This window comes from Ostrinia furnacalis, unplaced genomic scaffold (genome assembly GCF_004193835.3).
Source record: "Ostrinia furnacalis isolate ACB-3 unplaced genomic scaffold, ASM419383v2 OfSCF1242, whole genome shotgun sequence".
Taxonomy (NCBI): Eukaryota; Metazoa; Arthropoda; class Insecta; order Lepidoptera; family Crambidae; genus Ostrinia; species Ostrinia furnacalis.
The window spans coordinates 88,326-114,960 of NW_021131481.1; the positions used below are offsets into that span (position 1 = coordinate 88,326).

At 39.2% G+C, this 26,635-nt stretch overlaps 2 protein-coding genes across 10 annotated transcripts in view; both read left to right on the forward strand.

Annotated features, from left to right (window-relative positions):
* tai (basic helix-loop-helix family member taiman) overlaps nt 1-22,521 on the forward strand; it is a 31,621-nt gene extending 9,100 nt beyond the window's left edge. For 2 of the 7 annotated variants that reach the window (XM_028303480.1, XM_028303475.1), the window contains 15 exons: nt 2,083-2,279; nt 2,660-3,564; nt 5,113-5,364; nt 7,440-7,810; nt 8,355-8,591; nt 9,234-9,357; nt 9,509-9,634; nt 10,866-11,030; nt 11,714-11,828; nt 11,908-11,987; nt 12,422-12,521; nt 13,693-13,794; nt 14,597-14,809; nt 15,701-15,774; nt 17,156-22,521. In XM_028303480.1, the coding sequence (XP_028159281.1) occupies nt 2,083-2,279; nt 2,660-3,564; nt 5,113-5,364; nt 7,440-7,810; nt 8,355-8,591; nt 9,234-9,357; nt 9,509-9,634; nt 10,866-11,030; nt 11,714-11,828; nt 11,908-11,987; nt 12,422-12,521; nt 13,693-13,794; nt 14,597-14,809; nt 15,701-15,774; nt 17,156-17,314 (3,220 nt within the window). In that variant the 3' untranslated portion in view covers nt 17,315-22,521. The remainder of the gene's footprint in view (nt 1-2,082; nt 2,280-2,659; nt 3,565-5,112; nt 5,365-7,439; nt 7,811-8,354; nt 8,592-9,233; nt 9,358-9,508; nt 9,635-10,865; nt 11,031-11,713; nt 11,829-11,907; nt 11,988-12,421; nt 12,522-13,692; nt 13,795-14,596; nt 14,810-15,700; nt 15,775-17,155) is intronic. The other 5 variants (XM_028303476.1, XM_028303477.1, XM_028303478.1 and 2 more) reach the window with 5 other exon arrangements.
* A 760-nt stretch (nt 22,522-23,281) lies between these two features.
* Nucleotides 23,282-26,635, forward strand: part of by (focal adhesion protein tensin) — a 114,813-nt gene continuing 111,459 nt past the window's right edge. For 2 of the 3 annotated variants that reach the window (XM_028303431.1, XM_028303430.1), the window contains exon 1: nt 23,282-23,368. In XM_028303431.1, the coding sequence (XP_028159232.1) occupies nt 23,294-23,368 (75 nt within the window). In that variant the 5' untranslated portion in view covers nt 23,282-23,293. Of the gene's footprint in view, nt 23,369-24,731; nt 25,093-26,635 lie in introns of those variants that run through there. The other variant, XM_028303435.1, reaches the window with a different exon arrangement.

Consider the following 26,635-nt stretch of genomic DNA (forward strand, 5'->3'; position numbering starts at 1 on the left):
AAAACTTAAGATATGAATCAGAAGGCAATCATTTGGGCATATTGATATATTCATAACGAGTTTCCGACAGTGGTCAAACAAGTCTATTCATATTTGTTTGAAGTATCATAGAGTCATATTTATCTGAATTCAATTCACCAAAAATAACTCTTGTAATCGCAGCAGAATTCTATTCCATTTTGATAAATTCAAGAAGACAACAGACTTATTATAACTGTTGTGCAAGTGACAGGTATAAACAAACCAAAAACAGAATCGTTAAGGCCAGTGTTCATCAAGAGAAGGTGAAATCTAAACAGTCGATATTACCGTAAACACTTTGCAACCGTTTGCTCGTAAACGACTGATTCACTTTAACCGTTTTATTAATGAATTCTGACCTAAGCTAACTAAAAACATATGACAACACATTTTAAGTTGCTCATCATCATAATGCTATTATCAAAATATACGCATATAAACACCTTTGATATTCATTGTGATAGCCAATCGTGACGGCCGAACGATAAGAGGCCATTTACCGAGTCGATGCCTTCACACCTATGTTACACATACTTCACATTGTCTATTACTACATAATTCTACATATTTCAAAAGATGCAAGGATCACAAAGCATACACTTACACATAACTTATTTATTACTGACAACAGTGATAATCAGATAGTGAAGAAATTGAAAAGGTTTTTGCACAGGTGTCTTCACTCTATTATTCATAGAACAATTTTCATAATCATAGATAATAATGACAATGTAACACAGATAAAGTACAATGCCCACATACGATAGAGGAAATCGAAGATTTCATGAGGGTAGTGGGTATCTCTTGTTATTATTTTCCAACTCGTAATATCTGTGGAGTTATCCCGCCCGTATTTCTATGTCCATATTTTTTGCTAATTAAAAAAAATGGGATTTTGGTGACACCAAATTAACATTAGATTTAGGTATTTAGAATTAAATACACAAATACAAATGTCAATCTACTAATGTAATTTAATAAAACACTGCTTGGTAAGCATTGCCTAATTGTCTACGTACCTACATGATTCGCACGCACCTGTATATTTATTTAGTAATCAATAAAAGTGAAGATTACTAAAATGCTGATATGTTATGATAAAGCTTACTTTGAGTCCCATTCACGTACTTACCTACTTTGAAATACTTGTATGATAAATGCATGACTTGCATTTTAACTTGCCACTTGTGCTGTTACTAATGTCAAGCGAAATATCAAGAAATAGGTAATAGTGGAGACATGATGCCTACAGATAATTTGTAGTTCGACTTACTTTTTTATTGGATGAAAAATAACTGTCGCTATTGTCTTATTAATTAGAGCTAACAAGTTATGTTAAGAGTTTAATTAGTGAGGGTTAGCAAAGAAAAAATGAAGATTTTTCCGGCTTAAGACCGCCCTACTCGTGTTCTAAGACTGTTGCTGTTATAGGTACTCCAGGATAATTTTGTCTCAAGTTAAATACATATAACACAAATTAGCTCCAACATTTAGGGTGGATTCGACCAAACAAGAGTAAATATTAATCTCAGAATAAATCGTCAGTTTTGACATATTTCCCACACTGAAACTGTCAATGAGCCAGTTATACCAGGCCTGTTCATCTCCGCGAGAGTATACATCGAAAACAAAACACGCACGATGGCCCACCTACAGGATACTATTCGACAAGGCCTCACATACGAGCGAACATTGACTCACGCACGCGTATTCTTGTGTATGATGGAAGAAAATAAAGAAAATGGTGTACTAAATACTGTGCAGTATTTAACTGCCTAAATAATAATAAAAACACAGAATGTACTTTTTTAAGTTGCCTCAAGACACTGAGAGGTAAATAAGTAGTTAATATTATTCATGATAATTCATGCCAAATCATGTATAGATAACCCACTGGTAGTACTTATTATTATTCTGTGGTTATACCAGGAGTTATTCTCGGATAAAAGTTTGGTCGAATCGGGCATTAGTGTTATAATAAGTGTATCTTAGAAAGCGCTAGTACAAGTATAAATGATTTGTATTAAAAAGTGTTATCTTAACGAGTACCGCTGTGTGCAGATACGTGGAGTGCGTGATCCACGCTGCGCCCGTGCGCGGCTCGTCGTCGGAGGAGGCCGGCTCCGTCATGTGCGTCATCCGGCGCTGCGAGGACGCGTCGGCCGCACTGCTCCCCGTCGACGGCGGCCCGCCCGCCATCGCCGCCAAGCCCTCCGACAACATCGTCTTCAGGCTGGACAGCAACTTCACTGTGCTATGTCAGTATCTATCCCGCCATAACTACCTCATATCTAAAACGTGTCGCTGTCTAACGCTAGCAAACGAACCCATTTACATTCCCATTTCCCAAACATCACACAAAACTGGGGCACTCTTGATTAATTCAAAACTTGTTTTGATACTATTCGATAGTTCTGTTTTTATACTCAGATTCTCACCAACAAAACTCGAGATGAATTGTTTTGACTATGTTGGACATTTTTTCAATGCATGCAATTACACCGATAACGAAGTCCGACAAACACAATTTTGTGATAAATGACGTAAGGAGTGCCAGTGGCCCCCTTCCTTACCGAATCGATCCGCTCGTGTATTAGTAGAGGAACCTTGACTGACAGTACCTGTTTCTTTGTTTCAGCCTGTGATTTGAGTGCCGTGGAAAACTGTGTAAACTCTCCCGTGTCTCTCGTGGGTACTCCCTACTTGGAACTGATCGAAAGTAGTGATCGTAATCGTGTGATTTCTCACCTGCGAGAAGCTCTGTGCTACCCCGCGCCGCCCGCCATCAGCGACCCCTTCCGGCTGCGCATCGCGCCCGGCCGCGCCTGGATCAAGGTCAGCGCGCGCTCGCGGCTGTTTCGGGCCAAGCCCACCTCCGGGGACCCCGACTTCATAATGTCCACGCACACCGTGCTCGGCGACGAAGAACTCGACCTCCTCGAATCCGAGACCCCCCGGCCGACCGTCGGCGGCCCGCTCATGTCCTCGGTCGCCAACGGCGAGTCGTCCGCCTGCGAGCGCTTCCGCTCCCCGATGAGCCCCGCCGAGCCGCCCTTCTCGATCAACGACTTCGACCTCGAGCCGTGGGCGTCCACGTTCCAGCTCACCGACATGTCCAGCGACGACTCCAAGGACCGCAAGGACACCGCGTCCGAGGGCCCGTCGACGCCGCTCACGCCGCGCGCGCCCTCCACGCCCGGCGAGCCGCCCGCCGAGGAGCCGAACCGGCTGCGCTCGCTGCTCAGCAAGAAGCCGATGGCGGCCGACGGCATGAACTCGAACAACCGCATCCTGAAGGACCTGCTGAAGCAGGAGGACGAGGAGGCGACGGGCAGCGAGACGTCGGCGCCGCACACGCCGCTGACGCCGCTCACGCCGGCCGCGGCGCTGTCGCCGCTGCACCAGGCGCCGCGCGCGCCGCCGCACCCGCCGCACCCGCCGCACCCGCCACAAACGTCGCATCAGCCGCATACTTCGCACGCCGGCCCGACTCATGCGACGCATAATCTTCAACAGACTCACAACTCGGACGTCCTATTGAGGGTTGGTATCATTTTTCCTTTTGATTTACAAAAGTTTTGAGTTTTTGACACTGTAATTAATATTCCAAGGCACAACTTAATTTTGCTGACTAAAATTAAGTAAACGTTTAAATAGACTCACTAAGAGCTTACAAATATTTTTTTACTGTAGATTTTGGTCTTCATTTAAAATTTTTCAATCATGTTTTGGTGTCAACCACTCAATGTTAAATTTTCATTTAAATAATTTTCAACATCTTCAATTTTCATACGCAAATAATTGTGTAGTAGTAGGGTGTGGTTATTACTATTAGTTGGTTAAATAGTAGCCTAATAATAAAAACATTATTATAACCAAAATAAAAATATTTAGAAGATACCTGGAATTTAGAATATACTGTTACTTCAGGTGTTATTTAAAACGGTCATCTGAGTATAAAACTTTCATAATCATTACTCACTCATACTTCCGTGTCTTTTATTTAGTTTCCTCACTTGTAAAAATGTGTGGGTTGCAATAATTGAGACTCATCGAAAAACACAACTGCCGTTGCTCTGTTAGAAATCACATGAGAATCAAAATTAATGGTCTTGGTAACAGTAAATTCGATTGGATCCTACTCAATGTTGCAAAAAGATCTAGAAAAATATGATTCCTAAATGACCACAATAGCAATTAACTTGGGTGACGAGCTTAAATAAAACATATTTAATTGAATTTTGTGGAGTTTTAAATAAACACTAATTTAACTTACTTGTGAAATTAATTGGCACACTAGTCATTGGAGCAGGAATTTATTGATAACAATATGTAAACAACACACCTAGGTTTTAAAAATAACAAATTAAAGCGTAATATCGTAATGACGATACTTAACCATACCAACAGCGTAGTATGCTGCACATAAAATTTATTAACTTGATAGTTTATCAAATACTTTTTATTAAGACCTACTTAAAACACAATCTCTACAATAACAATACCGACTTAATTGAATTAAAATGGCTGATACATTTCAGTTTATGGCAGGGGCAGATGCAAATTGCCACTCGTTGCTGTTAGACCATCTGTGAAAGTTACGTGCGTGATTGATTGTTGTTAATAGACAGATTACTAGGCTTACACGCATACATACCTTGTATGCAACGGAGTCACGTCCAACTTATCAACAAATGTCATTTATTAGCGCAACAAGAAGTCGAGTAATTGTGAATTTAAATAATTTATATGGAAATTGAATATGAGACGATAATCTCTGCTTAACCTTACATCGTTATTGAAAATGACACCGTTTATCTGCTTCGTATTAACATATTAATTGAACATGATACACTGAAATTCTGATTCAGCTAAGATTGATCACCCATAGCATAATCTTGCAGCGAGATGACAAAATGAAACATTTTTATGTTATTTACCATCAAATCTGTTCCATCATTAGTGTCCTCATTATAGAGGTCGTGTACATGTCGTCAGACCTCTTCAAATAGCATAGCGAAATACGTCTTCCTTCTTTCTTTCTTCTCCATTCAACAGCCAGGCCTTAAGTGTTTATGCACTGTGTTTTAGATACTGAATGATAAGTCTGACGAGGACGCTGAAGAAAGAAGGAATTCGGGGGACGGGGGTCGTAGCACGTCACAACCGAGCGCCCTTCTGTCGCAGTTGCTGTCGAGCAGCAACGGGCCCTCGGGCAACGGCCGCGCGCCCGAGGGCACCGACCACTACCTCGAGAAGATCGCCGGCGTCAAGCGCAAGCTGGAGGAGGCCAAGGCCAACGCCAGCAACGCCAAGCGCGCCTCGCTCGACACGCAGCAGCAGGTAACTATCTAACAAGTATTTATCTATCTAAGTTTTGAACGAGTTGGCGCGAATGGATTAACAAAGCAATTGGCACCTGGCCTTTGAGATGTAACTTCCTCTTACTTAAGTAGGCACGTATATTCTACTCGTGGCGTATGTGCAATCAGCGGCAAATAGTCCGTGACACCCAAAGTGGCCAAAAAGTTGACAACACAACCATTCAATCGAAACAAAGACGTTGTGAACTTTTTGACTACTTTGGATGTCACGAACTATTTGACGCTGACTGTTCGACCCTATTTTCCTTTTCTCCTATAGGTAGATACTCTCTAAATCAACATGTTTATAGACCACTTACAAGGCACTTATCCAATATAATTGTCTCATGAATTAGCTTGGCACCGTGTTCATGGTCCATAAATGAAGACATTTACAATAATTTATCAATTGTTTACTGTTACGATCGAATTGAAATATTTGCCTGGTTCCATGCGTATCTGAACCTGATTGTTACACTTTGATATTACTTAAAATCTGTTTATAAGATTCATATAACTTGATTTACCACATACTTTCTAAATAAGTGAAACATCTATAAAATAATATAAAAAAACACTTGAATTGTTTTCGAAATGCAACAGTAATAATGCTTTAATTTCGCGCTAGTTTGTTTGCAGCGGTCTATTGAGCCTAACAAAATCAAAACATTCCTTTGTTGATGAATTTGCGCAATACGATTGCATAACTGCAGCTAGAAATTTTAAATCAATGAATAAACAGTAAGAAAATGATAATTTCGTTTTAATAAATAAGTTTTTTTCCACGCGAGATAAGTAAGTAAACTGCAGTTGTGTCAATTAGGTTGGGTAAGGCGATAAATCTTTAACTAAAAATATAATTTTACGACGAGTGTCTGTCTTGCGAAATGTTCGTAATTAATTGTTTTACCAACTATCAACAGGCAGCGTGTTGCGTGTGTGTATAAAAATGTAGTGGGCCGTCCAAATTAGAATATCGTTTTTATTTTCACTTTATGAATACTAAGATCATGGGGCTATGTTAATATTTGGTCATTTGTTAAAACTAAGGTGAAACAAATACCCTATTTACAAACTCTGATTTTTTATCATTGTCGGAGCCGAATTTTATTTACGTTGAGTTTAATAAATACGAAATGTTTGTATTTGTGTACAAAAATCTTTACGGAATGTAATTGATTTCGTTGGGCTTTGTATACATTAATTGTATTTAACTGCCCCGAAATTAAACAATCAAAACAATGTAACCTTAGATTAGAACAACGCTTTGTCCCAGAATCTACAAGGACGCCTTGAAATTAACGCCCCAACAACGCCTCAACGATTGTAGAGGTGCTAGCCGACAGAAACAATTGACTTTCTATTGTTTCTGCGTACGACAATGTTGATTGAAATAAGAGTTCATCTAATCCAAAAAGTGTTGTTACTTGGCGCGGGTGTGTACTATTTTTGTTATGAAACAGACGAGAAATGTCGCACGCCCCGTGCTGGTTACATAGCAAATGTGAATAAATACTTTAATTGTTTAATCCAAGTGCCTAATATTTATATTCCTTCTACATTTAATAATACTATAAAAAATCAAGTGTATGTACTTATTTGTGTATTAATCCATTCGCGCCAGCTTGATTTAAATTAATTGTCTAATAAACTTTTTTGAGGCATGACTTGACATGATTATAATATTGTAGTCCACCAGACTAAATGAGGCAGAGGTAAATGGAAATATCGATCGATAAATTTTCGAATTTGTTAAAAAAATATTAAAAAGAAATTTTAGTATCCATTCCTTCAAAATTAAACTATTTTTTTAACCACTATCAGCCTAAACAGATTCGTGAGAGAATCATCAGAGTCAAAATTACGACTGATGTTTCCACCTGCGACTGTTAACATTTACCCTGGTCGGCTGCACGATTAGCGGTACTATAAACCCTAGGCTTCGGTTGAGTTGACGTTGTCGGTTAGATGAAAATTGGCTATAACTCGTAGAGCTACCGTGAATCCCGCGCGTTAGTGTCCAAATCGGTGCAAAGTAAAATTGTCTATCGGTAGGTTACCTCGAGCGCTGTCTCTGCCGCCTCTTCTACGCCATCATCGACGGCGTCCAGCCAAGCCTCTAGCATGAGCCCTTTATGTCAGAAGAATCAGATCCTGGTGTCACTGCTGGCGCGGCAGCAGACGACGCCGACGACGCCGCCGCCGCTGCCAAATCCGAACCTGCGCGCGTACGGCGCCGGCGTGCGGCCGCGGCCGCCGCACCTGGCGCACCACGCGCCGCACCCGCCGCACCACGCGCCGCACCACGCGCCGCACCCGCCGCCGCACCAGCCGCCGCACCAGCCGCACCCGCCGCCGCATCCGCAGCACCAGGCGCCGCCGCAGCGACATCTCTCCACGCTCTCCACTATACTCACGGCGAATGCGTAAGTTTATTTATGGTTTTTGTATAGGTATAATCTTACTGTTCGATGCCGCTAACACAGTTTCTATAATCTCGATCAGCCCATAAGTTTCCCACGCTGCGTTTTCCGGGACGCTTAAGTTGCTCCATAAGTTTCATTCTCAGTGAGATGCTAAAAATCAAAATCAAAATTATCTTTATTTGTTTAGACTAATTAAATTAGTTCTTGCAAATCGTCAAATGCTCTTAAGGAGCCTATACATGTCTCATTCTTTTTTTGCCCTACCAATGAGTATCGGCACATAGACCCCAAAATATAGAAGCTGTATTGCGGCGCAGACTCTTTGGGTCAAATATTGAATTCAATGACAGTATAACGAAATGATCACTTGGCTCCTAGACGCTTCTTTATAATAATTATCCAGCTCTGGCGGCCAGAGCATACTATGTGGCAGTCAGCACTTTTAAACATCAAAATTTTATTTGCGTTAGTATTTTTTTCTTAAATTCAAATAAAATTATCTATATTATGGCTGTTCAAGTATAACCTGTATTTATTCCCGCAGCAGTCGAGCCAGCAGCGTGAACGGTGGCCCAGGGCCAGGCACAGGGCAGGTGTCCACGGCGTCATCGGTGGAGTGCTCGACAGCGAGCCTGCACACGCACAGCCATGCTACACAGAGTCACCTGCAAATGGTGCTGCAAAGCGGCGGCATGCGGCCGACCTACGCGCCGCCGCCTGCGCCCGCGCCGCTCCACTACGCCACGCCCGCGCCGCACCATAGCTACAATAATACGCCGCAGTAAGTAAAGCCCGGTCTGCGATCACGTAGAATTTTATCCAATGACCCCAAACTACCCATCCTTATCGCTCGCGCGTGATTATATTGCTGTCGCGCGCGACTGTGCGACGGGCGCCCGCAGTGAGTGTGCGAGCGCGACAGCAACATAATTACGCGCGAGCGATAAGGATGGCTAGCTTGGGGTCATTCGACAAACTTCTACGTGCTCGCAGACCAGACTATAGTTAACATCTCACTGTCATTTGAGGCAACAAGAGCCGGCTTCAGAGTTCCAAATCGAGCGTCGGGAGTTTGATCCCCTCGATCGCTGGAATGTTGAGGACAACCCACAATATTTTCACATATCGCTCACATATAAACCCCAGCAAAAAGCGACTTCAATTGTCGTTGTATTTGAGCGGATGCTGCCGTTTAATACCAAGTATTTGCTTCATCGACCCTGGGACACAGTATAATAAAAGACAATATTTATGTAGCATTTCCACAATAACCACTCCTGTGCTGCCCTTTGTTCAGCAGTGGACGTTATTTGGCTGAAACAGAAGTTAATCCATTAGAAATCTTATTTTACTTGTATTTTAGCATACACAAGATCGCTATAGCTTGACTGTTCTAAAATTGAACGTTTATTTGTCTTTGCAGAAGCAGTAGTTCACGTACTCAAGTCGGGTCTGGCGACAGTGAAGTGCCCAGCGATCAGACTCTGTCGGACCTCCTGGATGAGGTCATAGACAACATGCCTGATGCAGATCGCTCGGCGCCTGAGGTCAGTACACGCGAAATTTTTCGCCCACACAGTTCACCCAGAATATGGCCTGCGAAATATATTGTTAATGTCATGTAATTGATTAATAAGTGTGTATTATTTATACATAATATTTTATGTCCATCAAGCTTATTCGTAATTTTTTCGACAGGGTGTAAAGGAGAATGCAATGACAATGATAATGGCCATAAGGCAAAGTTTAATGCAGTGCGAGAACGCCAGCAAGAGCCCTGTGTCGAGTCCCGGGACCCCGCCTGTGTATCCTGTACAAAGCCCGGTAAAGATTATGCGATTGTACGCCATTGTATATTCTTATCGTTTTGAACTAACGAGCATGAGAAATACAAATCATTGCACACCACATCACAATTTGTCTACGTCGGATTTTATGCCTGACGAAGCCATTGATGGCAAAGTCGTTTTTATGGTAACAATACCAGGCTAAATCTCGGCATGGTATATCACCTAAGGAAAGATCAACCACACTATAATTATAGGTATCAGATCACCATTTATGTATTGTACACGGCTGTTTAGTATAACATCGTCGGTGGCAGATTAATGTGGTCCTAAAATCTTCGATACCTTGTCTCCTGTATGCATCTTCGATACTCACAACTAAATAGCCGTCTACTATTAATATGCATGTCCTCTTTTTAAACATAATAACTAGATTCATTTGTGTTGGTCTAACATGCTAATATTAGACTATATCTGCTGAAAACCAATCCCTATATCATATTGCTTTCATTTCGCCATACATATTTTATTTACGCTCCGTTAGTATATTCATCGATATTATGTTTTTGTTGTGTGGCCTGTTCCTTCCTTTTATAACCCTCTCCATGCAATGATCATGGGGAAAGTGTTCATTAACATCACTAAGTTTCCTGACCCGTTCCGGACTTGTACTCAATGTTCACGTGGAAAACATCGCAAAAAACATCATGGGTCATAGTTATTTCATTTTTAGCGTTTAGAGTTGCATCTCAAACTAATTTGAAAATTATAATCGTGGGTTCAATTCCCGCAGGCAGTTCGATTTTTTCAAGTTATTTATAATTTTCAAATCATGGGTCATTATTTCCGTAGAAAAGTTAAACTAGCTATTTAACTTTAGCTAGTTTGATTTTTACAAATAAATAAAAACTTCAATGCGCGTTTAACTTTTTGTGTTAAGGGCCATGATGTTTTCCGGACGCTTCCTAAAGCCCGGTCCGTGAGCACGTAGAATTTGACCCCTAGCTAGCCATCCTTATCGCTCGCGCGTAATTATATTGCTGTCGCGACTGCGACTGGCACCCGCATCAGTGAGTGTGCGAGCGCGACAGCAAAATAATTACGCGCGAGCGATAAGGATGGGTAGCTTGGGGCCATTGGACAAAATTCTACATGCTCACAGACCCGACTATAGTTTAACTTTTGTCAAGGCCCATGTTTTCCGGACGCTTCCTACCTGTTCTCAAACTCTCAAAGTATGTTTCCTTCACGAGTGTGTATCGTAACAGGGAGCGTGCAACATGGGCGGGGGAGGGGGAGGCGGCGGGGCCGGCGGCGCGCCGATGTTCGGCGGCGCCGACGTGGCGCGCGCGCGGGCCGCCGCCGAGCAGCAGCAGCAACGCGCGCGGTTGCTGCAGATGCAGCGGCAGCAGCAGATGCTCGTGTCGCCAGAGGTATGGAGTTAACCCTTCATCATCATCATTTCAGCCATAGGACGTCCACTGCTGAACGTAGGCCTCCCCCAATGCTTTCCACGTTGATCGATTGGTAGCGGCCTGCGTCCAGCGCTTCCCTGCTACCTTTACGATGTCGTCGGTCCACCTTGTAGGTGGAAGTCCCACGCTGCGTTTTCCGGTACGCGGCCTCCATTCCAGAACCTTGCTGCCCCATCGGCCGTCAGTTCTACGTACTATGTGCCCTGCCCATTGCCACTTCAGCTTGCTAATCAGTCGGGCTATGTCAGCGACTTTAGTAGTAAATATGTAATGCCGAGTAAATAAATAAGAAGAAAAATATACACCGAAACTACTAGTCTTCAGTCGTGTTTCCTAGGCCCGCTGCCCCATCGGCCGTCAGTTCTACGTACTATGTGCCCTGCCCATTGCCACTTCAGCTTGCTAATCAGTCGGGCTATGTCAGCGACTTTAGTAGTAAATATGTAATGCCGAGTAAATAAATAAGAAGAAAAATATACACCGAAACTACTAGTCTTCAGTCGTGTTTCCTAGGCCCGTATTACGAAACAACAAGCCTTGAAACTCGATTCAATTAAACCATTCAAAAGAATCTACCTACGATAGAAATTGAATCTAGTTTTAAGTAACAATATTGAATTAAAAATATGGTCTGCTTGCAGGCTGCCGAGCAACCTCAACAGGACTTAGGCTCTACAATTAGCGCCCTAGTCACCGCCACACCGCCTAACGTCGCGCTTACGCGCACGGATTATTCTCATTTATATCACCCATCAAGTGAGTAGCTTTTTGAATGGAATTGAATTGTTTTTTGAAAGCGAGACTTTAATATAATGATAAAAAAATATCTTTTCAGATCAAATGGGTGGTTCAAATTATGGTACAAACAAAATTACCTCGTCCCAACAAAACCCGATGCTGAGTCGACAACTAAGTGTAAGTACTTGAATTTATCACTTTACCTAACTTTAGTTAGTTGTTATTGTCAGGGTTAATTTTTAGTAAAATTGAAACCAAGCTCTACGTCAGTGACAAACTGCAAGTAATGGATGTGATTATTTTGATTGATATCTTGCTGATCTTTTCGGGTGCTCTCACGGTTTGCGCGTTTTCAAAACGTTGTAGTGCGCACGTTTTGGCTACCACTTCCATGGTGCAAATTAATGGTGGCTTCAAAACGCACGCAAACTATAAGAGTGTTAAAGTTATTACATAATTCTGCATTTATCTAAGTTGCATTCGTTGCTTGCGCAGTACCAGGGCGGTCTATAACCTACTTGGCGTCTTAGGAATATAAGTGGATGTTTTCCAGTGCTTAGTAATATAGAAGTTCAGGCTATTGGCTCAATCCATATTCGTGTGTTGTGCAGGGCTCAGGGTCGGGCGGGTACGCGCACGGCGTGGCGCTGGCGGGCGGCGTGCACACGCCCATGACGCCGCAGTACCACCGCGCGCCGCGCCCGCAGCTAGGTAACCATACTGTCTAGCCCAGTCACCCCACCTAACCCGTCCCTATTGGGTGTATGCATCATTTTTATTGTTACTAAACCATTCAACTAATACGAAGAAGATAAAATGATGCTCGGATTTCTAATCGTAAGATCTGACATCTCATGTCATCTGACAACGTTCAGCTGTTTCATAGCTGAAACGGCATTAATGTGGACAACTTAAAAATCTTGCATACAGCCTATTTTTCCATATCTAATCCCATTTAACTAAATTGTGTGATTTTTTAATGAATTACCTACATCAAATAAAATATTTTTCTAATGATTTATTTCACTCTCGTGGTAAAGGAGGAAGGGATGGTAAATAATGAAAGATAATTAAAAATCTTCAGTCTGATCCAATGGTTTCTTTTGTATGGTATGCTTCTTATTGAAAATATTACTAAATTTCTTTATAGGTAGATATAGATTAGACTAGTTTCGTCGAAAGATTTATTTTATATAAACGCATGATCTTCCGAATAAAAACATACTCTTCCGCATGCATCGTAGATCGTTAGATTTAGAGTAATTTTTAAATTCGGGGTTGACAAACCTCCCGAAGCCTTGTACCGATTTAAAACTAATTGCATGTCTACTATGGCTTCACTACTCGATAGTTCCTCTATACAGGGTAGAAATCGATGACTAAGTTGGATCGGAACAAATATGCCCGTGCCGAGATCTTTTTCATATTGGATGGTGATCCTATTGAGAAACGGCTCAATTAATATTTACATTTCGCTTGATAAGAGCCGAAGCGCCAATACATTTGAAGTGACTTGTACCTTGTAATGCAGCATTAATAATAAAGTAGATGGCTTGCTTGCCTTAGTCGAAGCGTGGAATAAAATTGCCTTGTAATTTGATTCAATGTTTATTAATCAATTTACAATTTTCACAAATAGATTGGCATTGTAACTTTAATACTTCAGTAATTGTTTTTATCGTATCGTTTATTATTACAACCGTTATGGATATTTTTATTACATCAGCCTTCGATAATGCTTGCACACAAATGCACGGGCTCTTATCGCGCGTACTGTAGTTCTTATTCGTGATCACAACCGAGGGCTGCGTGAGGCGGCGATAGGTAGGTGCATTTTGGGCGCGCTTTCGAGGTAGTGGTAATAACGCGGCGTGTGTGGCAGTGGGCGGCTACTACGAGGACGGCGGCGCCGGCTACTGCGGCGAGTACGCGCGGCGCTCGCACCACCCGCCCCACCACCCGCCGCACGACTCGCAGATGCCATGTGAGTACCCATCGACGACTCGTTCCCATCTCGCTCACCGTACTTCACCGTCACAAACATATACAAATGTTGTGCTAACCGAGGGAACGAGGGCACAAGGACACCGGACACAGGTCAAAGTTCATCGGACACTGCACTCATACACTATTCAGCACACCGGCACGTGACACCCGAGGTTTATTGCGACATCACGAGTACCTAGATGCGGGTTGCTGTTTTTATCCGTTCGCTAATCTGACTGTCTCGATTAACGACGGCTTCGGCTCTTAACTGCACCTGTACATATTTCGTATAATCTGATTACTCACCGATCTTGTTATTGTGACTAATTATGTGTATTTCAAGCGATCTCAATTCTGGCAATCGTATATTCGGAGGTGAGTACTGAATAATATTGGCGAATGGTGTTAGCAGTAAACTTCTAGTAACCGCAGCTCTGCATGACAAATTAATCTCGCACCCCTGGCTTTACGAACTTCGCTTCTGACTACTTTCTTTCCGTGCTACCCTCGAGGAAGCGCATCGGTCGAACGGCAGCACGAACACTATACGTTTGGATCAGTCTGAGGTGGCGAGGCTCTTCCCGAGCGGGAACACGCGATGGTATAAACACGTAACTGGTATAACTGTCCAGGCAAGTGGTTAGGTTTCCCATGTTTATATAAATGTCATATTATCACAATGATTTGTCAAATTATTGCCCGAGTGGTTAAAATTCACATGTACCAATTTCAAGTTGCTCCGAGACGTCCAAGGATCGCCGATGTGTGTTTTAATCGCGTGTATTGCACGGTTTACACAGGCGCCGGCAACGGAGGCGGCGTGGTGAGCGGCGCGGGAGCGGGCGCGGGCGCGGGAGCGGGAGCGAACGCGGGCGCGGCGGGCGGCACGTCGGAGTACGTGCGCAACGAGCTGCGCGCCGTGGTGGGCGCGCGCTCCGCCCGCCCCGACCTGCAGCCGCAGATGCAGTCGCCCGACCTCGACCCCCTCATGACCTTCGACATGCCCGCCTCTGGTGAGTTACTCTCTCATTCCTCTACGACTCTGCTGCCTGCGAGCTCGCCTGTGGAGTATTCCGACGGAAGTTGAGTAAATGAATACCCAAATGTATATCCAAGTGTCATAAATCTACGCATATGACCAAATGGACATCTGACTCTTGTATTCGATGAACTGTCTGTTAGTATGGATATCGGTGTACATATCGATCGTAGAAAGAATCTCGGCTAGTGATCGACTAACAATGGGTCCAATGTCGACTTCCCATATCGCTACTGTCGATGGAATTTGCAGCATTAAGGCTATTCGCGCACGGGTGACTTTTTGTCATCGTGACACCGTATACCTTTCTATTTTACTAGAAAAAAAGAGACAACGTAGTACTTATCTATGGAGACAAACTGTCACGGTGACAAAAGTCAGCCGTGCGCGCGCGCCGTTATAGGACACCGAGCAATATCAAGGCAACGTTTTACAAGCCACGGACGAGTGTAATATAACGTACGGACGATAAGGAATAATTTTTGGTGTATTTATTTACTACATTTTATATTATTTGTAACTAACCAAGAAAAAACTAACTTTTCTTTTTGGTGTTAACTTTTTTCATAGAAAAGAAAAGTTCGTTTATATTTTACCTTATATTATATTCAAAGAAAAATGATATGATATACAATATAAGCGTAATTAATAAGGCTAAATTTCAGGATATTTATACAGTATGGAAAAAGAACCTGTCTGATCCATACATGCCATAACATCACATAAGATGACACATCTACCTATCCTATAGGATGTAAAGTTGCCAAAAAGTAATATAATGTTAAAAGTTTCCGAACGCGTTGTATGGGCATTGTCAGTGCAGTGGAGAAACTCACTGGCAATGTATTGGTGTGTACGTACGTAGGTGGCGGCAGTTCGGTGGGGGCGCGGGCCACCGCGACGTCGGCAAACACGTGGGAGTCGCAACAGAGCACCCCGGTAAGCTCGGATCGACCAGCGGGTCCAACCATTTAGTCACTCCACTTACTTTTGTATCGGTTTTCATTATTTTTGTAGACAACCTATAATTATTACGTATTGAGTCTGCTCTGCTGCGTGTGTTGTCGAGTCGATCATCTTGATACTTAGTGCTGACTTAGAGAAGTGCGCCAAAGTTTACTCATCATTTATATCTTTGCCATTTTATGTGCCTACGTTCAAAGTCCAAGTTGAACTAATTTTCAAATAACAAGTATGGAGTTGAGTTGGTGCATTTCAAAAATTATATGAAGCTTTTGTGATGTGATGTGTAATAATATTTCTTGAACTAGTGGTCTATTTTATTATCTAAGTACTCTATTTTCAAACCTTTTTAGAGGTATCAATAATAAGTATATGATACAATCACTATGCTTTTAGGATTTTAACTATAAGAAACGTTACTCGAATTTTGGGAAACTCGCATGTGCTGACGATAAACTGGTGAAGGTTTTGTGATGTTGTAGTGTTAATACAATACAACACAACAGTATTATGTTTTCGCCATAGTTAGTATGCTTATTACTGCTTTTGAAGTGTTGTATTAGCGGGAAGTTATTTCATCATTGAGTTCTGTAGATATTCAACAATTGATTGCATGATATTACTTAAACCTTCCGAGTTTGTCGGACAATCAAATATTTCCGCAGTTTACGCAACAGGTCGCTAAATAAAATTAACGTTAAACATACTTAAGGTACGATTTACTTGAAAATGCGCTGATTTGTTCATGCATGCATGTCAAAATGTATAGAGCCTTGATAAGAACTGCCAGTCGGCTATTAGCCATCCGCTTTAGGAAGCGGCACTGAGTATAGATAGAAGCCTGCGCTCTCAATTGCTGCAGGACTTGAATCCTGTTTCAATTTTTGATTACGTTACCTAAATATGTTTAGCGATTTAATTATATTTAGCGATTTCGTGAAATGACGCCCTCAATTTAACATTCAAAATGTGGCGAGACTGACTTAATTATATCCATAGTAAGAATCAAAAAATAAATAGGTTTATCGAAATATAAAAAAGCTACACATTCTTACCCCAAATTAGTTAGTCTCGTTACATGCATATTACACTAGAAAAATACACCCACAGCCAAACATTATTCTTTCATTCGCTTTGGGTGCTGTCCAGTAAAGTTCAAGGTATATTTTTTGGTAATTTAAAATATCGCTTTCAAAAAAAGTGTCGACGTCCCCGTAGCAAGGGGACACGATCACTGCAAAAGGGTGATCCAAAATCATAATTTTTACATCGTGGTCAATTAATAATTTTCTATGCTAATCATTAGTGCATATGTTTCGGTAAAGGCACACAGCTCAGTGAAGGTTTATGTGCGCAGAGTACTACGGAGGCGGGCTCGGCGGAGGCGGGGGCGGCGGCGGGCGGTGATGAGACGCCGGCGCCGGCGGCGGCCGGGGCGGCTGGGGCGGCCGGGGCGGCTGGGGCGGGCCCGGGGGCGGCTAGGGCGTCGCTGCTGCAGAAGCTGCTCTCGCAGTAGGCGCCGGCCCGGCAGCCGGCGCTCCGCCGCTCGCTGATGTTTGCATTTATTATTTTCTCGCCGTTCCCGGTGGACGATCATCGACGATTATATTCGATTCCACCGTAACCGACGTCGTTCCGAGTTACGGTCTACGTGGTACCTCTACGGCTGTAAATCTCACGTTTGTGAGAGTAATATAGTACACGTATTTATAAAACGTCTTTTAATGTAGTCTAGTAGTGCTAGTGATATTTCGAGTTGTAAAAATCGTTTCGTTGACGACTTTTTGTCTTATGTTTTATTTTCGGACGATCGCATAGGATTGACTTTGAAATTTCTGTATCTATATCGAGTATAATTTTAACGAACTACGAAATACGAAGGTAGCTTCCTGCGTCTAAATAAACAATATAATTGTCTTTTTTTAATATACATGAAAATGTACAATAGAAATATACCGCGTGCAATATTGTATAGAAATAAACACATATTTTGGCGTTGTGAACGTTATGTATTATAGTGTGAAAGTCAGATGTTACCTGTTATGACAAAGTAATTTGTATTATAGTATATGATGAAACGGGAATGAAAAGGTTTTCTCACTAGAGAATATTATTTTGTAAGTGTGTAAATAATATGTTGTTAAATTATAGCTGTTGCTTTATTGTAAATATTTTGTTAAAATATTTCATTGTGTTTTATGTATAATTTTCGTGTAACTTTTAAACCTTTAATTGATATTGATTAAAACATATTTGCTTACTTTATGAGTTTACAAATTATAACTTTAATTTGCCCATGAGTTTAGTTTTAGGACGACGTTTGTGGTGTAGACTTTGTAATCACAGATATACAAAAAAAAAAAATATTTTCAAAACATCTTAATTTTATAAAATTAAAGTTAAATTGTTTTTAAAGGAAACGAATGAAGTTATTCAGTTGAAAAATTCTCAATAAAATTATTAATTTTATATTGATAAAATCTTAGCGTATGTCTTGACAGTGAAGTGATACATGTTTGGTGTATATTATAAGCGGCAGCGTATTTTGAAATGATAAAATCTCTGAAAGGGATTTCTGTTCTGACTACAGTCCGACAGCTGTTGCAAACGTCGACTGTTTTTTTGGTACTGACGACTAGTAGACAATCTAAAATGATTGCAAATTACGGTGCTAGTGCCAAAAAAGTGTCAGAAAAGTTTTGGTCTTAGCTTTATCTTATGTATTGTATCTGTGATTATAAATAGAACAGAGCTGAGTAGATGAATTCTTACCTATTATGTTTCTTTTTCATTATAATTTCAATTGATTACTTCACAGTCTTATTTAACCAATTGTACGATATGCTGACAGTAATAACCTACAAAGAAAAAACTACGTATATGATGTAGAAAATTACAGTTTTTTTTTCATCCAAAAACCTCTTTCAAATCATTGGTTGTATAAAGTAAATTATGATGTAATACCACTTTGTCACCAGAAAAGATGAATGAACGTTTTATCTATGGGGGAAATAAAATGCTAGATTATTACGAACCAGATTTAAAGAGGAAAATGTATGTTCGGTGTCATTTATTTCTAGTACGGTAAATATAAAATTAGGCACCAAAATTACCAACGTTTCTGCAATCTTTTGAGATAGCAATCTAATTACTGCTATCCTGAAAGTTCAAAATTATTTTGGAAAAGTTATAAGTGTAGAAAATGCACAACGTATAAAAATTAATTATAAAGTACTAATTACGTGTAAATTAAACTTATAATCTTACGATGATTCTACTACTAAGGATTTGTGAAAATGTAATCAAGGAAGGATCAAAACAAGATAAAATTTAAAATAATGTGATTTGAATACTGCCCATCCAAACAGTTTAAATAGTTCCCATAACTATTCTATTTGGGACCATAAATAGTAAACTTCAAAGCAAACAACACCAACTATTAGATACCTATCTATGTTGTACCACCTTATTTCACATTCGCATAGTGTTTCTTCCTTGTATGGTTAAAATTGGGTAGGGTCTTACGATTGTTGTAACATGTAAGTAAGTGGTACATAAACGATAAAAATGTTGGTGGAGTGTATGTATACATGGTAAATGGTATATTAAAATTTAAATGTGAAAGAAGTAATTTTTATAGAATAACTCCAGTAATTGTGACTGAATAAAATGTTTCATAATTTCTCCAAAATGTTTCTCCAAAAGCTTTTGCAAGGGCAAGAACTTAATGCGGTCTTAAAGTACTTAACTATTTGAGGGCTGGCTTATTTTTGTGATCTATCTGGTTTCTTCACAAGATCCTAATGTAGACTAGTATCCACATTTAAGAAGTATATTGTGATGTGTTATATTACCTACCTATAATGACGAACGTACAAATATGTTAGAGTACCGTGAAGCCGAGTTAAACAAAAGAACAGACTTATAAATATAGAAATATTTTTGTACCATTGAGGAATAAATAAATAGTTCAGACACGTAGGTTACTGACCAATTAATTTCAGCTGTAATTGAATTAAAGTAAATCTGAAAGTTAAATACGCCTAAGACTAACATTAAATGTACGGAGTCCCAGCTGTAGTAATTTACACTTCATTCCATTTTAATTTATTGGTAGGCAGTTCATAGCGTTGTACAATAGGTAGACGTCGAATCAATAAAGTACAAGTAAAGGCCTTTTGAAGTGACAACATTGAAGTAAACCTACGTGATATGAATTACGAAGACTTGTGTTATCGAATCGCTAGTGGAACAGCATCTAATGCATTCAGCCTTCTCAATAAGATGTTTAATGTACATTGTACACATAGAAAGGTTATATTTTTTGCATATTTACGAGAGCGTAACTAGATGATGTAATCAATAACTAAATACTATGATGTATGGAAAAACGTCCATTGCATGTAATACCATTGGTTTCCCGATATTAATAATGTAAATAAGACGAACTGTTACGAATGATGCATAGGTGCCTGAAGTTAAAGATAAAATATTTTTTCAATTTCACCTAAATGTATGAAGAAATAATAAATTATTATAAAATAAAAGGAATTAGAAAATACACACATAAATTAAAAGAATTGTTACTATAAAATAAGTACACAAAATACATGTATGTGTATTAATTAGAAATAAAAAGAAAAAGAATTTTTTTTTGGAAATAATTTGCATTTTAGACTAAAAAAAATATACGAGTTGGTAAATATTCTTGGTTAAAAGTACAGCGTCACTATGTTAATTCCGTAAGTTTTGATTCAAATCTCTTTTAATTAAGCATTGGTAAATATTTCGTCTTCCAAAATAAGAGCAAAAATAATTATACAACGGTAAAACCTCATCAGATCCCTTGTAACTAGAAGGCTAGAAGTTCTGTTCCCTCATCTTATAACTGTTAAAAGTGAACATCAAACTGATACATCTAGAGTTTGTAAAAATATGATATTATTACCAACGAAATAATATTCCTATGATAAGACACATTAATATTTTAATAGTGAGACATCAAATGGGCTTTTATAAATGAATAAATGAATAAAGTATAGATATTACTTGTATGCAAATCGATTAACTTTATATAGAATCTTAGGAAGCTATTCATCTCTGTGTGTTGGATTTATACCTCATTGTAAAAATCAGTCTGTAGTCATAGTTCAATAATTATTGTACAAACAGCAACCTTAAGCCGCGATATTAACAAAAACCTAGCCCTTATTTCTTTTCGGACTACGAAATTACACAAATTTTGGTTGAAAAAAAAAAGTTTTTGATTTTAATTGTTACTTTTAAGAAATTGGACATGTCAGAGTTATTAACGTAATGTCGACAAATATTATTAAGGGCATAAGAATACTAAATATATTACAATTCTGGGAGAATAAGAATTCTGAAGCGGAACTATATTGAAATGTTATGCATGATTGGAATTCTATATAAGAACATTATAATTATTAATTTTGTATGTAAGGTCATATTAGGACGTTGTCACAGTGTAAGTTTACCTAATTAAAAATACAATTAATAGGGTCCAAACTTTCCATCCAATGTTACAGAGAAAAAATAAAATTGGACTGTATTAACAAGAATGTGATACGTCGATATAATAGAAATATTTTTTTATCAAGACGAATTTGCGCTGTGACAGGGGACTAATGGTATCACTTGGCTCCATGTAGCTAGAAACAAGGATGGGTACGGGAATCTTTGTTTCGAACGGACAAAGCATAATTAGTTTCGATACTGATTTTTCATATTTGATAGAGTTATTTAGATATTTCCACTACTATTAAAGGGTTCTTTAAAATTTATATATGTAAGAAAGAATATGTGTGATAAAAGTATTTATTTGTAGTGGGATGACAGTTGCTAACACATTGAGGCATATCCCGTACATACTGATTTTATTTTTTGTATAAAATCGTGTCTCTTGTCTTGGCCTGTCGTCTGCGACCAAGGGTATTTTTATATTGTGTACATTTTTAGGTTTAACATTCTGTTATAGATAAAAAGAACTAGTTATGCTTTTCCAAACATTGCAAAGTGATTTAGTGATTAGACACTCGCAGAAAAGATATTTCGAATTCCTATTTATGTGTTATTTAACATTATTAATAATAATGACACATTTAGAATGTGAAGTGTAACCTGTGAGGGTTTATTGAGCTGTTACTCAGATGTGAACTCCGAGCTAGTCTTAGTTTCTGACAAGTCTTTTCAGCGGGCGTCTGATATATCTGTGTTATTTAGTTATCTGATGTTAGTTAAGGCCTTTTGTGTTGCTGTGCATTTCTACGCATTGTATGTATGTATGTTTATATATTGTAAATAGCTAAATACTATATTTTTACGAGTAGCATACACAACCAAAGTTGTTATAAAGTGATGGTTGATTAAATAATAATTTTAATATAGGTCGTTATGTTTATTTTAGAAAAGATACAAATGAAATTGTACAGCTGTATGTGAATACATCCAATATCTTGTCGAAGCCTTTACACAACCGCCCTGATATTAAAAATCGAATTTATTATTTTTGGTAAATAAAATTGGAAGCGATATAAATAACTATAAGAAAAAGTAAACAGATGGGTAGTATGAGTGATGGCTTACGCTCTTTTTTTTCGTTCCTAGTAGCTTGTCCAGAAACTTTTACCACGACATTGTATTTGTCAATTATGGGAATCGACAAATAGTACCTCCCAGCTAATCGAAATAATGTTTTATTCATTGATAAATCAGGCATTATTGAGTACATATTAAGTTGTATTTTTTTGTACATTTTAGATTCGAAAATATATTAATATCTAAATGACACGTGTTTTTATTTAATAAAACCTTCTGATTAATAGTTTTTGAGATTATTTAAGGTAGATTTAATGCTGAATTCAAAATCTTCTCATAGTAAGATAGATACTCGTAGATAGATAACACTTTATACCTACATCACACACAAAACAAGACAAGAAAGAATACAATATAGAGTGCATAATTTAGGCGATCTTAGGTATAAAGCGATCTCTTCCAGATAACCTAGAGGTATAATTCCATAAATGTTTACATATAAATAATTATATTTCTACATTATGATTTAATCAAAAGTTTTTAATGTTCATGTTTGCAAAAAAAACATCTAAGGGAAGTGTTTAATTCAAATTTGTACTCTAAATTAACTGCCTACCTACAATGCGTTTCATTTTAACACTGCGTTAATTTAAATTAGCAGTTCATTCATTGTATACCTAGGTAGCATTGGGCAACAGGCTCACTCTGTCAGTCCTCTCGTAGGCATCGGTGCAATGAGGCTGCCTTCAGATTCATGCACGATTATATTTTCGAACTAGCCGATGTAACCAAAAAATCTTACAAAGATATGGTAGCCTACGAACCCCATACAAGTTTTGAAAATCCAATACTTTTCGAGTATTCAATAGTGTACCTGATTTTAGCTCTATTGATAGCTATCTCAGTCATTACAGTTCTCACATTAGTGCGATTCGTCATGAAAATGTTTAAGAACTGGCTGGCATCATTGGGGTGGCGTAAAAATAAGGAGTATCAACTGGTCCTGGAGCAGGTATGTGTGACAATTAATTTACGTACTATTAACTTAATTTTCAAATAGAAGGAATGAAATCTAACCCCGAGCTCTTAATTCTTCAATGGCCAGCAGAGTGCCAGTTCCGATTAACCCGTTTGTTTGCAAAGAATAGTAGGTAGGTGGTCACATTTTCCCATTACTTATTTTCAGTGTGATGAGGTGATTTTGGCTCTACCTTGTCGTCACCTGTGATTTGTAGTCACTTCATGCCAACATAAGAACCAATATATTATTTAAAAAAATACAATTTAATAAAGTTTCGCTCTGGATAACTAAACTAAAGTATCATTCGGTTTGTGAAAATAACCTTCTGACCGTAGGCAATGCTAATTCAGTTTAATTAACATAGAATACTGTCGATAAGGTGAATTAATTGATGAGGTCAGCTGAATTTGCAGCAAATTGGCCTAAATTTGCCTGGCGGATGAGCGGACTTGTTGCGGCAGTATTATTTAACGAGAGCCCCTGCCCAATCGTAGGTGGTTAGATAAGTGTATCTATATTATATTTATAAATTATTTTCTTTGTAAGCAGTTGATAGTAAGGAAGTATGTATTTACAGTGGGGGCCACAGTTCCACCCTTTTTGGCTCCTGAAATACAGTTTGTACACTAGGATTCAGGGTCTCAATGTAAAATGTCACCGTGTATTCACATCAATAAAATGAAATGCATTTGCGGAATTGTCGCAAAGAATTACCATTTGATGAGAGCGAAAGAAAAAACGGAAGTGGGTTTCCGCTTTTCCTGAGTTGCGTTTTCTACGAGTCTACGGTGTCGCGATAAAGCGATATTCGGCGATTATTATCGATAGGCAATATAACCATTATTGTTGTCCCTTTTACTACCTACTTCAGCTGTAATTTCGACTAGTACCTAAAATGAAATTTTGTTGACATTGTTCAATGCACACAATTTTGTGCTGTGCGGGAATCGAACCCGCGACCTCTGGCATAGTAGTAGTCGGGTAGCAACCACTAGCTAGATACCTACACCAAATTGCCGTTGATATTGACCTCCATCGTTTTCTAAGGAGAAGGTAAAAATCACTAATGTTAACTGTTTGGCGTTAATTTAACTGCACCCTGCGTATAAGACCCTTGACATTCTTGTTTTACTTTTGGAAGTGTTTAGAGATTAAAAAGCTGCTTATTGTATTTCTTCCTAAACTGATTGACATTTCAAAATCAAAGAACATTGGAATTCGTTACGGTATTTACCTATCTGTCTGGACCTTTTGATCCTGGCCCGTACCCGTATCCTGGCGGGGGGCGTGCGCGCGACCCAACTCGGGAGCGATTAGGACCGTGTGGGACTCCGTCTGGAAGCCGGGCTCGCAGGCCTAGTCCCGAGTCGCGCGCCCGGCGGCACGCACGCATGCGTACCCCGTTATCCTGTTGCACGGACTTCGCACCAACACGAGTTCGTCCTCAATCGCGCCGAATATACTTACCCAACAATCAAAAGTAGCAGTAACTAATTTAAATAATAAATTCATCGGCTAAGTATAATAAAATTGTAATGTAACTGATATTATGCCGATTGTTGTGATTGTGTGTAAAGTTATGTGACTGTGAGGTCAACAGTGCAAAGACCGATCGTAAAAAGGACCGCAATATCAGCATGCCTTGGAGCTGCCCGTGGTCGCGGGACCGGCAGCAGCCCCTTGCTGTCAGCCCGCCTCTGCATTTGGTGTTGAAGGTTCGTGATTTTTTAAAATTGTAAATAATTAATTAAACCTAACTAATTGATTAATTACCTGGCTATTTTTTTAATTAAATTAGTAAAGACATATAAAAGTAAGTTCTAAAACTTTGCATGAGTAGGTAAGTAAGCTTTGTAACTTGCAAGAAGGTAGACTTTTTGATTTTTAGTAACAAGTTAAGTAGGTACCTACTTACCTACACACTTAGATTAGTAGTCCTAGATATTCCCACTGCAACCACTGCATTAGCCTGTTGTCATCTAAGGGTCTATGAATTCTGTGATGCGCAAAATAATTAATTAGTTACTGATTGTTACCCAACAATAAAGAATTAAGTTTTGACACATCGTTATTGGGCAATAATAACGTTCGCTGAAATCTGAAATGTACCAACTCACCTCTATGTTGGTCCTGCAACCAAACTGAATACCAAAACAGAACTTTGGGATCTCTACTTTCGGAACTCTATAATTTGCCTTATTTTTCTTTAAAACGCGGTAAAAGTTCTAAGTATTTCACTTACACATTATTTGAATAGAATGCATACGCTTGCATTACTGGTCAAGTCTCACGCCAGCGGTTTTATTAGAAACAATCATAGATAGAGCTAGTCAATGAACCCATTACAAAAATCATATGTGATACGCGAAGGGCCTCCCTAAGCCCGACCAATTTGGACTTATAGTGTATTACAATCGCCCAAAGATAAAGCTGGTAGCCCGACATAATCCCGAAGATGTTTTAATGGATTTAAAGTGTTGTATGCATGTTAATGTCACGGCCATAAAAATATCTCGATATTAGAGCATGATCAGCGGTCAACTTGTGAGAAATTTACGGGACTTTATAGTTCTATCAACTAATACACTTCTTGTTTCAGCTATAAAGATAAAGAGCTTTGGGATTTGTAGGATTTTAGTTGTTTATGGATTTTTTATTTTACAACCCATTAAAGTTCGGAACAACATTTCGATTTGATATTCTTAAAATGTTACTAAGGTGACAATAATGATTTGACGCAATGGCTTTCTATTTGTGACGCCGGAAGTACCCAAATGGACACGGTTTGCTAATAATAGGCGGCTAAACTCATTACACGCAAGTAGCGAGAGCATTAAACTTGGTTCAAAAATAAATCACTGTATGTAGAAATGAGAAATTTCAATAACAAAAACAATCCAAGAAATGTAGAGAAGTAGAGTTGCGTCTTTTCACCATCTGCAACGAAATTGTAATATAGACCTGAATAGGAAAAGCGTAGAGACTGGATAGCTTACGTAACATAGACAAACCTTCAGTTTAAGTTACCTCCAATTTCAAACGAACATATTGAACAATCATGCAGGCTGGTAAAGTAGGTAATGATCGTCCTTGTACAGTTATCTTACAACCTAGTTAATTAGGTTGATGTTTTCTACTGTGTTTTTCACATTCAAACAGTTAGCTTAACTACAGTTTGCTGTACTGTTTCCTTTTAACAATAACTGTAATTATATTTTGAACGTTTCTAGTTAAAGATTTTAACCATTATACAGTTCC